Below are 14763 nucleotides of genomic sequence, written 5' to 3'. Positions count from 1 at the left end.
TTAGATGTTTTCTTTTCTTTTTTGTATGAATTGGAAAAGAATAGCTTCCTGTGTCCTTTTCCCAGGGTTGCATGCTAATTTTATTTTCTATTACATGCTAGCTTTATTACTTAGATTTTCTGATATGGTAGAAGACTTTTCCCTTTAAACATTATGGTTGCTGTCATGTAGGAATAATTCTTCAGAGTTTTTTTTTCTGCTGTTTTAAGTTACTTTCAAATCAGTTTTTCAAGTGTATAGATTTAATAATGGTTGAATAGAAGGATTCATTTGAAAGATTTTGCTTCCTTCTTCACTAGAGATAGCTTATAATGTTTTATTTTGTTTTGTTTTTGCTCTATAACTTTCTCTTCAAAACAAGTACCAAAAAGAGGTATACATTAAAAAATATGTGTTTCTAATTGTTTAAAAAGCATGTTATTAATAATAATATTATAATAAAGGTATTGTTTATATCTTTTACATTTTATGCATGGGTAGGGCTTTGGAGTAGGATATTTAGTCTTACTCAGTGGCCATGGAAACACTCGATGTAGACACATTGTGATTATTTTCCAGTAAATGTTACAGATGGCAGTCCAGTTTTTTCATGAATTGAATAAGGTATTGAAGGAGGTCAGGGCCTTACACATCTAGAAGACCTAGTTTTAAGTTCCAGTTTAGCATTTATTGGTAACTGTGTATCAATCAGTAACGTATTGACATTCAGTGTTTTGGTTTATAAGTTTGTGATAATAAAGTCTACTGAGCTACTTTCATGGAATTCCATTTAATTAAAATACCTTATTTTTGGTTTGCATATATGTACTTTATAAACACTAGTATATGATAACTTGAGTTTTTAATTTTTTTTCTACTTATAGTTTTACTATAGCAAAAGAATACAGATTAGAACCAAAGGAAAGGGAGATACGCACAGGGCAAGATTTGGAATGTCCCATAAATGGAGCTTCTAGTTGTCCTTTCTCTGTGGAGTCCAGACCCATTGCCTCCCCCAGCGACATATTCAAAATGTATTTCCAGCTCGGTAGCTTGCCTGAGCTTCAGTCTCTGGGATTTTTATTGGGGCTTCATTCCATGAACGTTATTTGCTATATTGTTGCCCATATGCTTGAACTCAGTTTCCAACTTCCTCTCCCAGAGCTTGGGTTGGTGTGTCTTTACCCAAAGCTCTAGTAAACCTTTACCGGTTTGTCTTTTTGGCACTGCTAGCCAACATGGGGATTTTTACTGCCACTGTCATCCAGAGGAGGTATGTTTAGGAAGAGTGATACAACTTTACAGAAGTAAGAGATGAAGATGAAATTAAACTCCCAAGCATTACACTAGATGCTTTCAGGTCTGTTACTGCTCTTGATTCTCACAACTGCTTTATTTAAGCATGAATATAATATTAGTAACCCCTATTTTATAAATGAGAAAACCAAGGCTCACAGTATCATAAGATATGTATATAAAATCATCTAACCTCCCTAATGATGAAACTGCTATTCAAACGCAGCCATAGCATATCTGGACTTTTCTGTTGCATTAATTAGGAATTTACCTTGATAAAATTTTGTCATTATTTATTTCATTGAATATAATTAAAGATATAAAGTTGAACTCAGTATAATGTCTATATATTCTATAAACTGTATAGTGTATTAGTTAATTGTCAATGTCTTTTGTTTCATTCATTAGATGAATTTCTAAAGCTTTATATAAATGAAATTAGGAGTCACGTCTAGTCTATATGTCCCAGACAAAAGGCAACTTAAAGAAGTTCTGTTAATTTTTGAAAAAGTAAAGAATATACTTGTTCTTTATATAAATTTGAATACTTATATGATTTTAAGCATTAAGTGGGATACACTTCCTGATGTATTTGAAATTTAAAAACCCTTAAGAATTGTAACAGAACCTTTCTTTTGTTTTTATTAGGTATTAGAAAAACCCAGTAGGCTAACTGAAAAGGAACTTGCTGAAGCTGCAAGCAAGTGGGCTGCTGAAAAGCTAGAGAAGGCAGATGAAAGTAACTTACCTGAAATTTCGGAGTATGAGGTAAGGCATAATTTCTTCTGTATTTGTCTGGATTTTAAATTATAGATGAAATTTTGGTTTCTTCTAGTGTTTTAAAATATGTTTGGGGAAAATGTCCTCGTGAATTACTAAATTTTACCACACATAATAATAATATGAATATGAATTACTCTGAGTTCCGTAATTATGCTATGTCTGAATGTCTCTAGTAGTTTAGAAGTATAAGAATGGTATAAATGTGAAGCATTATTAGGAAGATGCTGTATTTATATATGCCGCTTTTATGAGCTTTTAAAAATATTTCTAGACGTGCTAAACCACCAGTCATGAATCAGTAAATTCAGAACAAAAATATAATTAAACCTTGGATCTGGGTTATATTTATATTGCATGTTATACTCTATGCAAATTTTTTCATATATATCCCAAGAAATGCAATTATGCATTGTTTGGTCTACCTGTGATTTTTGATGAATCCTCAGTACCAAAAAATGAGAACATTTTGGGTCCACAGAATATGCTTTATAAAATATTTGCATTAAAATATTGGAAAATGTACTGAAAAATTTTTCTGTAACCTATAAAGGAAATACAGATATTTTATGGGCAAAGTTAACCTTCTAGATTCAGGATTTGTTACTAGAGGAATTATTTGGACATGGTAGAGAATATAAAAATCTCTGTACCATGATAGATTATATTTGGAAGAGATTTCTGACTTTATATTTTTGAATGCCTTTTAAGACAGGTCCTCTGATAAAGAGATGAAACGTTGGAATTCAGTGTATAAATTCTGTATCTATGTGCATCTGAATACACTGTGGAAAGACCTTTCGAAAGTAACTAATATACACTGTTCATAGAAAGTACAAATCGGTACAAACCCTGTCAGTGCTTATAGAAATAGAGCCTTTCTTTTTTAAAATGCTGATGTGTCATTGTCATTTAGCTATCAGTTTTTCTTACATAGGCCAAAGTTTCCTTGTTACTGTAGAGATAATAATAGATATTTTTGCATATTTTCAAGTAAAGGTATCAAAAATATCAAGCTGTGTCTCTTTGGTACCTCTCTAGCACTATTTTTATTTTTTAAATTTATTTATTTATTTTAATTGGAGACTAATTACTTTATTGTATTTTTTATTTTATTTTTATTGTATTATTTATTTATTTATTGTAGTGGTTTTTGCCATACATTGACATGAATCAGCCATGGGTGTACGTGTGTCCCCCATCCTGAACCTCCCTCCCACCTCCCTCCCCATCCCATCCCTCAGGGTCGTCTCAATGCCGTGGCCCTGAGTGCCCTGTCTCATGCATTAAACCTGGACTGGTGATCTATTTCACATATGGTAATATGCATGTTTCAATGCTATTCTCTCAAATCATCCCACCCTCGCCTTCTTCCACAGAGTCCAAAAGTCTGTTCCTTACATCTGTGTCTCTTTTGCTGTCTCACATACAGAGTCATCATTACCATCTTTCTAAATTCCATATATATGTGTTAATATACTGTATTGGTGTTTTTTTTTCCTGGCTTACTTCACTCTGTTTAATAGACTTCAGTTTCATTCACCTCATTAGAACTGATTCAAATGCATTCTTTTTAATAGCTGAGTAATAATCCATTCTGTATATGTACCACAGCTTTCTTATCCATTCGTCTGCCGATGGACATCTAGGTTGCTTCCACGTCCTAGCTATTGTAAACAGTGCTGCGATGAACATTGGCGTACACGTCAATTCCCTTTGAATTCTGGTTTCCTCAGTGTGTATGTCCAGCAGTGGGATTTCTGGGTCATATGTCAGTTCTGTTTCCAGTTTTTTAAGGACTCTCCACACTGTTCTCCATAGTGGCTGTACTAGTTTGCATTCCCACCTACAGTGTAAAGGGTTTCCTTTTCTCCACACTCTCTCCAGCATTTATTGTTTTTAGACTTTTTGATAGCAGCCATTCTGACCAGCATGAGATGGTATCTCATTGTGGTTTTGATTTGCATTTCTCTGATAATGAGTGATGTTGAGCATCTTTTCATGTGTTTGTTAGCCATCTGTATGCCTTCTTTGGAGAAATGTCTGTTTAGTTCTTTGGCCCATTTTCTTATTGGGTCGTTTATTTTTCTGGAATTGAGCTGCATGAGCTGTCTAGCGCTATTTCAAAGCATGAAGAGTATTACATTTAATAGGGCCATTTAACTATTTTCCTTAAGAATTTAGAGTAATAGTTTTTATATTAATAATAGAAATATGTACTTTAAAGTTGCTTATTTGGATGTCTGATAATTTTTCTCAGAGTAATTAAACCAAAAACTTCCAAAATATACTTAGTTATTTGTTTGCTAAATATGGTATCTTCAACTGTTGTTGTTTAGTCACTAAGTCATATATGGCTCTTCTGTGATCCCATGGACTGTAGCACACGAGGCTCCTCAGTGTGTGACACTTTCCAGGCAAAAATACTGGAGTGTATGGCCATTTCCTTCTTTATGGGATCTTCTCAACGGGATCAAACCCACGTCTCCTGCATTGGCAAGCAGATTCTTTACCACTGAGTCACCAGGAAAGCCCATGTATCTTTAGTTAGCAAAGGTATTATTAAGATATATTCATTCTCCCTCCTTGTCATTTTGATATCTCTTAATTTAAAAAATCAAATCCCACTGGTCTTCAAAGTCAAATTCCCTGGGGGTTCTCAGTCCCTTTGCTGGATCCCCAGTTTGGGAAATCTGTTGTGGGCCCTAGAGCTTTCACAACAGTGTGAGAACTTCTTTGGCAGAATTATTCTCCAGTTTGTGGGTTGTCTGCTTGGTGGCTCTATGGTGGGGTTCACATGCCGCACCTCCCAGATCTGCTGTAGCCAGAGCCCCTGTCCCCAGAGCAGGCCACAGCTGACCCGTGCCTCTTCAGGAGACACGCAAACACACAAAGCCAGGTCTGGCTGGGTCTCTTGTGGGGTCCAAATCACTGCAGATGGTGATTGCAGCCATGAAATTAACACATTTGCTCCTTGGAAGAAAAACTTTGACAAACCTAGACAGCATGTTAAAAAGCAGAGACAGTACCGACAAAAGTCCATACAGACAAAGCTATGGTTTTTACAGTAGTCCTGTATGCTGTGAGAGTTGGACCATAAACAAGGCTGCACAATGGACTGATGATTTTGAATTGTGGTGTTGGAGAAGACTCTTCAGAGTCCCTTGGACAGCAAGGAGATCCAACCAGTCAATCCTAAAGGAAATCAGTCCTGAATATTCATTGGAAGGACTGATGCTGAAGCTGAAGCTCCAGTACTTTGGCCACTTAATGGGAAGAACTGACTCATTGGAAAAGACCCTGATGCTGGGAAAGATTGAAGGCAGGAGGAGAAGGGGATGGGATGAGATGATTGAATGACATCACCGACTCAATGGACATGAGTTTGAGCAAGATCCAGGAGAAGCCTGGTGTGCTGCAGTCCACAGAGTTAGACATGACTGAGCAACTGAACTGAACTGAAATTTAAAAAAAATCTTACTATCCATCTTTTCCAGTTTTTGATTATTTTATTTATAGTCTTTTTTCATTTCTTGACTGGATCTCGACTCTGAATAGTCAGTGACATTGAGTCTTGAAAGATGTTTTTCCAGCAGTCTTGTTTTTTCTCTATAATGTGCCCAGACTTTGCTAGATTTTTGAATTAATGAGAAGTCAGGAATCCTGAAATCTGTGTGTGGAGTCATAGGTCAGAGGTAATTTTCTGTTAGAGCAAAGGCAAGGTAAGAGTACTGTTGAAATTACTATAGTATGTTTGTTAGTTGGTGTACATCATTAGTGTTGTACAGCATCAGTCTTGTAGCGTTGTCTGAAAAGTTCTTCAAGTTTTGTTGATACTTTTCCATACTGGAGAAAAGGCATTTGGAAAATTCTTAGGATACTCTGTCTTTTGGGCAAGGATAGTCACATTTGTTTTTAGGCAGTTGTTAAATAGTTGCTCATTTCAGTGATTCTTTTTTTTTTTTTTTTGAGATATAGACTTTTTAAGAATGTTGGCCTTGTTTCTATAAACACCTATCTGAAGTGGAATATTCAGAATATAGCTCCTTTTGAAGTGGAAAGACCTTGATGCCAGAGAAGAGTTTTGCATGGTCTTCTCTGTTCATGTGTTTAGTGACAGTCTTTATATTAACTGTCAAGAAAGGAGATTAAATATTTAGGTTTCCAGTTTGTCTTCTCTTGCTGTCATCAATACAGGTTTAAACAAGTTGGTTGGGAGACCATGTAGTTTATAGGTCAGTCAGTCAGTTCAGTCGCTCAGTCGTGTCCGACTCTGCAACCCCATCAATTGCAGCACGCCAGGCCTCCCTGTCCATCACCAACTCCCAGAGTTCACTCAGACTCATGTCCATCGAGTCAGTGATGCCATCCAGCCATCTCATCCTCTGTTGTCCCCTTCTCCTCCTGCCCCCAATCCCTCCCAGCATCAGAGTCTTTTCCAATGAGTCAACTCTTTGCATGAGGTGGCCAGAGTACTCAAGTTTCAGCTTCAGCATCATTACTTCCAAAGAAATCCCAGGGCTGATCTCCTTCAGGATGGACTAGTTGGATCTCCTTGCAGTCCAAGGGACTCTCAAGAGTCTTTTCCAAGACCACAGTTCAAAAGCATCAATTCTTCAGCACTCAGCCTTCTTCACAGTCCAACTCTCACATCCATACATGACCACAGGAAAAACCATAGCCTTGACTAGATGGACCTTTGTTGGCAAAGTAATGTCTGTACTTTTGAATATCCTATCTAGGTTGGTCATAACTTTCCTTCCAAGGAGTAAGCGTCTTTTAATTTCATGGCTGCAGTCACCATCTGCAGTGATTTTGGAGCCCAAAAAAATAGTCTGACACTGTTTCCATTGTTTCCCCATAGTCAGTGAAGTTGAAGATAAATTCAGTGCTGTGCTTAAATATCAGGAATATTTAAGGAGTTCACTATTCTTTTCAGGTTTTTACTTTTACCTTTTGGACTCTAATTGAGAATTTCTGAAAGTATTTGATAGAATGATAGTTCTCAGTAGTCTTAGTGACCTGAGGAAGAACAAAAAAGATTCTGTCAGTGCCAGTGTTGTCTTTGTTTAGTTGCTAAGTCGTATCTGGTTCTTTTGCCACTCCATGGACTATGGCCCACCAGGTTCCTTGTTCATGGTTATTTTCCAGGCAAGAATACTAGAGTGGGTTGCTGTTTCCTTCTCCAGGGGATCTTCCGGACCCAGGGATTGAACCCGGGTCTGCTAAATTGGCAAGTGGATCCTTTACCACTGAACCACTAGGGAAGCCCATTAGCCCCACTACATTTAGTAAATGCTAGATTTAAAAGCAGTAGGTTGATTTTGGCATTTTAGCACTTTTAAGAGACTGTGGCTCAGATCACGAACTCCTTATTGCCAAATTCAGACTTAAATTGAAGACAGTGGAGAAAACCATTCAGGTATGACCTAAATCAAATTCCTTATGATTATACAGTGGAAGTGAGAAATAGATTTAAGGGACTATATCTGATAGATAGAGTGCCTGATGAACTATGGACAGAGATTTGTGACATTGTACAGGAGATAGGGATCAAGACCATCCCTATGGAAAAGAAATGCAAAAAAGCAAAATGGTTGTCTGGGGAGGCCTTACAAATAGCTGTGGAAAGAAGAGAAGCGAAAAGCAAAGGAGAAAAGGAAAGATATAAGCATCTGAATGCAGAGTTCCAAAGATTAGCAAGGACAGATAAGAAAGCCTTCGTTAGCGATCAGTGCAAAGAAATAGAGGAAAAGAACAGAATGGGAAAGACTAGAGATCTCTTCAAGAAAATTAGAGATACTAAGATAATTAGAGATACGATGCAAAGATGGGCTCAATAAAGGACAGAAATGGTATGGACCTAACAGAAGCAGAAGATATTAAGAAGAGGTGGCAAGAATACAGAGAAGAGCTATACAAAAAAGATCTTCACAACCAAGATAATCACAATGGTGTGATCACTCACCTAGAGCCAGGCATCCTGGAATGTGAAGTCAAGTGGGCCTTGGAAAGCATCACGGTGAACAAAGCTAATGGAGATGATAGAATTGCAGTTGAGCTATTTCAAATCCTGAAGGATGATGCTGTGGAAGTGCTGCACTCAATATGCCAGCAAATTTGGAAAACTCATCAGTGGCCACAGGACAGGAAAAGGTCAGTTTTCATTCCAATCCCAAAGAAAGGCAATGCCAAAGAATGTTCAATTTGACATTGAACTACCACACAGTTTCACTCATTTCACTCATCTCAAAGTAATGTTCAAAATTCTCCAATCCAAGCTTCAACAGTACATGAACTGTGAACTTCCAGATGTTCAAGCTGAATTTAGGAAAGGCAGAAGAACCAGAGATCAAATTGCCAACATCTGCTGGCTCATCAAAAATGCAGGAGAATTCCAGAAAAACATGCTTTTGCTTTATTGACTACACCAAAGCCTTTGACTATGTGGATCAGCTCAAACTGTGGAAAATTCTTAAAGAGATGGGAATACCAGACCACCTTACTTGTCTCCTGAGAAATCTCTATGCAGATCAAGAAGCAACAGAACTGGACATGGAACAACAGACTGGTTCCAAACAGGGAAAGGAGTACGTCAAGGCTGTATATTGTCACCCTGCTTATTTTACTTATATGTAGAGTGTATCATGTGAAATGCCAGGCTGGATGAAGCACAAGCTGGAATCAAGATTGCCAGGAGAAATATCAATAACCTCAGATATGCAGATTACACCACCTGTAGGGCAGAAAGTGAAGAAGAACTAAAGAGTCTCTTGATGAAAGTAAAAGATGAGAGTGAAAAGGCTGGCTTAAAACTTAACATTCAAAGAGAAAGATAATGGCATCCAGTCCCATCACTTCATGGCAAATAGTTGGCAAACAGTGTAACAGTGAGAGACTTCATTTTCTTGGGCTCTAAAATCACTGCAGATGATGACTGCAGACAAGAAATTAAAAGATGCTTGCTCCTTGGAACAAGGAGCTCCTTCTTGTTGTCATTGTTCAGTTGCTCAGTCATATCTGATTCTGTGACTCTATGGACTGCAGCATGCCAGGCTTCCCTATCCTTCACTATTTCTGGAGTCTGCTCAAACTCACGTCCATTGAGTCGATGATGCCGTCCAACCATCTCATCCTCTGTTGCACCCTTCTCCTTCTGCCCTCAATCTTTCCCAGCATCAGAGTTTTTTCCAGTGGGTCAGCTCTTCACATCAGGTTGCGAAAAGATTGGAGTTTCAGCTTCAGCACCAGTGAATATTCCAATGAATATTCAGGACTGATTCTTTTAGGATTAACTGGTTTGCTCTCCTTGCTGTCCAAGGAACTCTCAAGATTTGGAGTTATAAACCAACATTGCAATGATACCAACTTTTACACCTATATTTTTTTTCTTTAAATGTCATAGTCTCCTAAATCATGTTGCAAATAAAAAGTACAGTTTATATTAGCCATTATAATTGACCATGCATTTAGGTATAGTGAGGTTTTTTTTCTTCCACACAGCTTCAGGATACTATCTCGTGTCCTTTCCTTTTACCTTTTAAGACTCCCTTGAGGATTTCTTGCATGACAGATCTAGTGTCATCATCTCTCTCAGCTTTTGTTTACCTGGAATGTGTTAATTTCTCCATTACTTTCGAAGGACAGTTTTACTGGATATAGCAACCTTTGTTGGCACTTTTTTCTTTTAACACTTTGGACATGTCAGTCCATTGTCTTCAGGCCTCCAAAGTTTCTGATGAGAAATCTACTTAATTTTAGTGATGACCTCTTGTATTAATGATTTTGTTTCTCGTTGCTTTTTTCTCCCTTTATCTTTGTCCTGAACGTTTGATTGTAATATGTCTTTTGGGCTTTTTTGAGTTCATCTTACTTGGTTCTTTGAGCTTCTTAGATGTTTGAATTCAAGTCTTTGATCAGATTTGGAAGTTTTCAGTCATTATTTATTCAAATATTTTCTCTCCGTCTTTCTCTCTGTCTCTTCTCCTTTGGGACTCCCAGAAGATTGTATGTATTTAAGTGTATTAGATTGTTGCAAAAGTAATTGCTGTTTTGCATTGTTGAACTGTGCTATTTGGTATTGGAATACCTTCTTAAATAAGTGTGGTTATCTTATACATCATTTTAATACACATTTATCACTTTATATTTTTTGCTAAGGATATATTACTTGCTGTTTGTTTTGTATTTATGTTAGATTAGGGAAATGATGTTAGACAAAAAGCAATTTTGAGCGATTTTCTCATTTGAGTTTAAAATGGGTCATAAAGCAGTGGAGACAATTTGCAACATCAACAAGGCATGTGGCCCAGGAACTGCTAACAAAGATACAGTGCAGTGTTGACTGAAGAAATTCTGCACAGGAGGAGACAGGGTGCTCAGGGCTGGTGCACTGGGATGACCTTGAGGGATGGGATGGGGAGAGAGGTGAGAGGGAGGGTCAGGATGGTGAACACATGTACACCCATGGCTGATTCATGTAAATGTATGTTAGAACCTACTACAATATTGTAAATAAGTTAGCCTCCAATTAAAATAAATTAAAGAAAAAAATTCTCCAAAGGAGACAAGAGCCTTGAAGATGAACATAATGGCCAGCCACTGGAAATTGACAGTGACCAACTGAGGGCACTCATCAAAGCTGATACTCTTATAACTACACGAGAACTTGCCAAAGAACTCAGTGTTGACCATTCTTCTGTCATTTGGTATTTGAAGCAAATTGGAAAGGTGAAAAAGCTCAGTAAGTGGGTGTCTTATGAACTGACCACAAACCAACAAAATTGTCATTTCAAGATGTTGTCTTCTCTTCCTCTACGCAACAACAGCGAACCGTTTCTCAATCGGATTGTGACTTGTGATGAAAAGTGGGTTTTGTACAGTAATCAGCAATGACCAGCTCAGTGGCTGGACCGAGAAGAAGCTCCAAAGCACTTTGCAAAGCCAAGCTTGCACCCAGAAAAGATCGTGGGCACTGTTTGATGGTCTGCTGCCTGTCTGATCCACCACAGGTTTCTAAATTCTGGTGAAACCATTACATCTGAGAAGTATGCTTGGCAAATCAGTGAGATGCACCAAAAACTGCAATGCCTGCCACCAGCACTGGTCACCAGAGTGGGCCCCATTCTCCTCTATGACAATGCCTAACCGCACATTGCACTCCCAGTGCTTCAAAAGTTGAACGAATTGGGCTACAAAGTTTTGCCTCATCTGCCATATTTACCTATCTCTTGCCAACTGACTACCATTCCTTCAACCATCTCGACAACTTTTGGCAGAGAAAATGTCTCTACTACTAGCAGGAGGCAGAAAATACTTTCCACAATATTGTAAAGTAAAAAATAAAATAATTAATTTAAAAAATAAATAAAAATAAAATAAAACAAAACAAAAAAAAAAGAAAATACTTTCCAAGAGTTCATCAAATCCTAAAGCTTGGTTTTTTGTGCTACAGGAAACAAACATTTCTTGTTGGTCAAAATGTGTTGATTGTAATGGTTCCTATTTTGATTAATAAAGATGTGTCTGAGCCTGGTTATAACGATAAAAAATTCATGGTCTGAAACTGGTTAGTTTTGTACCAGTCTAATATATTGATCCACTTAATGGTGCCCCACAAATCCCTTAGGCTCTGTTCAGTTTTCTTCAATGTTTTTTCTCCCTGTCATTCAGATGATAATTTCCGTTGTCCTATTTTTCAAGTTCACTGATTCTTTCTTCTTCCTTTGAATCGCTCTAGTGCATTTTTGTTGTAATTATTGATCTTCTTAGGTCTGAAAAAAGTTTTTGTCCAGTAAATCTTGCATTAGGTCTTTTTCTTGGGTAGTTTCTGTTGATTAATTCTTTGAATAAACCATACTTTGATGTTTCTTTGTATAATTTTTTTTGGTGCACTTTGGATGTTTGATTCTAACAGTGTGGTATCTCTGACAGTCATATTCTCCCTCTTTTCTAGGGCTTGCCGGGGGTTTTTCAGTTGTTGTTTGTTACCGTTTTTTATTTTTGGCCACTGTTTCTGTACTGAGGATCAGCCTGAGGTGAAAACTTTTAAAGGCTTCTCAGTTCTTTCTGAGCTTTTCCCTTGGTATACCCAGTTACTTTCTGTCTTCACCCATGTATATACTTGTTTTTAAATAAACATTCTTATCTTTAATGTCTGGCTCCCAAAGGAAGAAACATGAAAAATGAAGGGAGGGGGGTGGTAGGGTGCTTGGCTCGGGAAGGCACTTCAGCCAAAGTAAGTGGGGCTTGCAACAATGGCTGTTCACCTCTTTGTCTGCACCTCTTGATCAGAAGCAGGAATCAGTGATTGGAACACAGTTAGTTCCCTGCTCTTTGGAGGATGGGTTGCTTTTTGCCCAATCTGACTGCCATAGGCTATGTGTAAGCTGTTCTAGGAACATGTTCACAGCCCCCTGCCAAGTGGCTCAGAGTGGCACATGGCCAGCTGCTACTGTGCTGAGAGCTGAATGTAATCTCAGTTTATCTTCCTCTGCATGGGACAAGGCTTCAGCAGAGTCCAGAGTTTCATAGTACTTAAATCAGACAAATTCTGCCAGTGTAGTTTTTGTGTAGGTTGGGAAACAGATTGCTAGTGCTTTCTACTCTATCTTCCCAGAATCCTCTCCCCTTAAATGATTCATATACTTCAAATTTAAATCCCTTAAGATATGTAACTCAGACTTGTAAAAACCAGGTTTTTTAAAAAAGTAGATTATGCATACATGTGTCAGAAATTCAAATGGCATTGGAATAGGTACAGTTTCTTCTAAGTTATTCCTATTGAGACTGTCTCTTTTATCATTTTTTTCCCCAGAGATAATATCCTTATGGAAATAGTTTGTTCATATAAACACATAAACACCCATATTTCTTTCTTCCCTTTTGTTTTTGACACAATTGGCTGTGTATTTATGGGGAATGACCTTTAGGCCTTGCCAGGAGAAAAGTTTGCATACATTATGTAGTATATGCAGACTGGTGTGTGTTTTGTTGTTTTTTTTCTTTTTTTTAAATGATTTCTTAGTATTCCTTGGTTCTAGACAGTGCATAATTTATTTGATGAACATTTAGATTGTTTTCAACCACTTGCTATTGGTGGCAGCCATATCATAGCATTTATTGCATGTGTTTTATCTGTAAATTAAATTCTTAAAGGTGAAGGTGCCGAGTGCAAAGGATATGTGGTACATTCTGATAAATACTGCCAAATTAAAGAGGTCGTGGCAGTGTACAACACACTAGGCATTGAAATGTGACTGCTCTTACTGATGAAAAATACCACTAATTAGTATATATCTTGTGACTTTTTAAACCTACTGCTGTTTGTTGCTACTTCAGTTACAACAACCATAAATTGTAATAAGTACAAGTTTCTTATTTTCTACCTCACCTCCCACCCAACTAAAATATATTAACTCAAACTTTACTCTTTCCAAACTATTGCTTACTGCAACCTCCATGAAGGCAAGAACTTTTGTCTGTTCCTTTCATTGATATATCCAGGGTTCATTGAGCTGTGCTAGGCGTTTATCATAGAACAGATTTTTAAGTAAACTAATGAATAGTTTCTCTGTTTATTACTTTATTCATTCCCTAATAGTTTTCCTTCATTTATTTAGTTTTTCTCTTTTCAACAAAAGTATTTTTAGACAGTAAAATAATTGACCTTGGGCTTTTTGTGGGATTATTTACTCATTAATGAACTGTTGCAGTATTGTTGAAGTAATTATTACTGCTGGTTGGAGTTGTTTTCAGTTATTTCACTAATTCTTAGGCTACAGGAGGAATGGTGTTTTTAACTTCTGGAAGTAGAGCCCTTTTCCATGTTTCTGTTTATTTTGTTTATGTTTGTTCACACTTCTCTCTTCCAGTTGAACTTTGTTCTTTTGTGTTTCTTAAATAAGTTGCTTAAGAAGTAGTTAGAGGACAAAGCCTTCTAGCTCTGTCTTAATATAGTATGAAATATAATTTTGGAATGGAATAAGAGGCTTTGTCCTATGTATAATTTAAAAAGTAGCCAGAATTTCCTCTTTAATCCTCCTCACATATCTTCATTGTGTGTACGTGTGCTCAGTTGGGTCCAACTCTTTGTGACCTGTAGCCTGTAGCCTGTAGCCTGCCAGGCTCCTTGTCCATGGAATTTTCCCAGCAAGAGTGCTGGAATGGGTTACCATTTCCTACTCCAAGGAATCTTCCTGAGCCAGGAATCAAACCCACATCTCTTGCATCTTTAGCATTGGCAGGTGGCTTTTTTTTAACCTCTGCACCACCTGGAAAACTCTCATATGTTCATTATGCATAACAAAATTAAAAGTGTTTCTTTTCTTATAACAGATCAAATTTAGTGCTTTCTCTTGAGATAATCTGCCAGTTAGTGCTTATATGTAGTCATCTAAAATGCTATATGTCCTTTAAGAAAGTAATGAAAGATTTCTAATTTCTTCTAAAGGCGGGATCCACAGCACCATTGTTCATTGACCATCCAGTAGAACCTGAGTCAAATGCAACAGATGGCATGGAATTGTTCGAAGACAGGCAGCTAACCAGTCGCTCTAAAGCAATAGCAACAAAAACCAAAGAGATTGAACAGGTGAGCATCCAGTCTGCTTGAAGTACAGGATCTTTTGTTCATTTTGTACACAATAGTTACAGTGAATATTTATTCAATGAATGTTTCACTTTCTCTTTTTTCATTTATGACCCTGA

At 37.3% G+C, this 14763-nt stretch overlaps 1 protein-coding gene across 4 annotated transcripts in view; it reads left to right on the top strand.

Annotated features, from left to right (window-relative positions):
* The window catches only part of PPHLN1 (periphilin 1), a 169795-nt gene that overhangs the window by 96562 nt on the left and 58470 nt on the right, over positions 1 to 14763 (top strand). For all 4 annotated transcript variants that reach the window (XM_052639978.1, XM_052639977.1, XM_052639976.1 and 1 more), the window contains 2 exons: positions 1924 to 2043; positions 14507 to 14647. In XM_052639978.1, coding sequence (XP_052495938.1) covers positions 1924 to 2043; positions 14507 to 14647 — 261 coding nt within the window. The remainder of the gene's footprint in view (positions 1 to 1923; positions 2044 to 14506; positions 14648 to 14763) is intronic.

Source organism: Budorcas taxicolor, chromosome 5 (assembly GCF_023091745.1).
Source record: "Budorcas taxicolor isolate Tak-1 chromosome 5, Takin1.1, whole genome shotgun sequence".
Taxonomy (NCBI): Eukaryota; Metazoa; Chordata; class Mammalia; order Artiodactyla; family Bovidae; genus Budorcas; species Budorcas taxicolor.
Note: the sequence above shows the minus strand (reverse complement) of the source record. Positions and strands in the feature narration are given on the sequence as shown.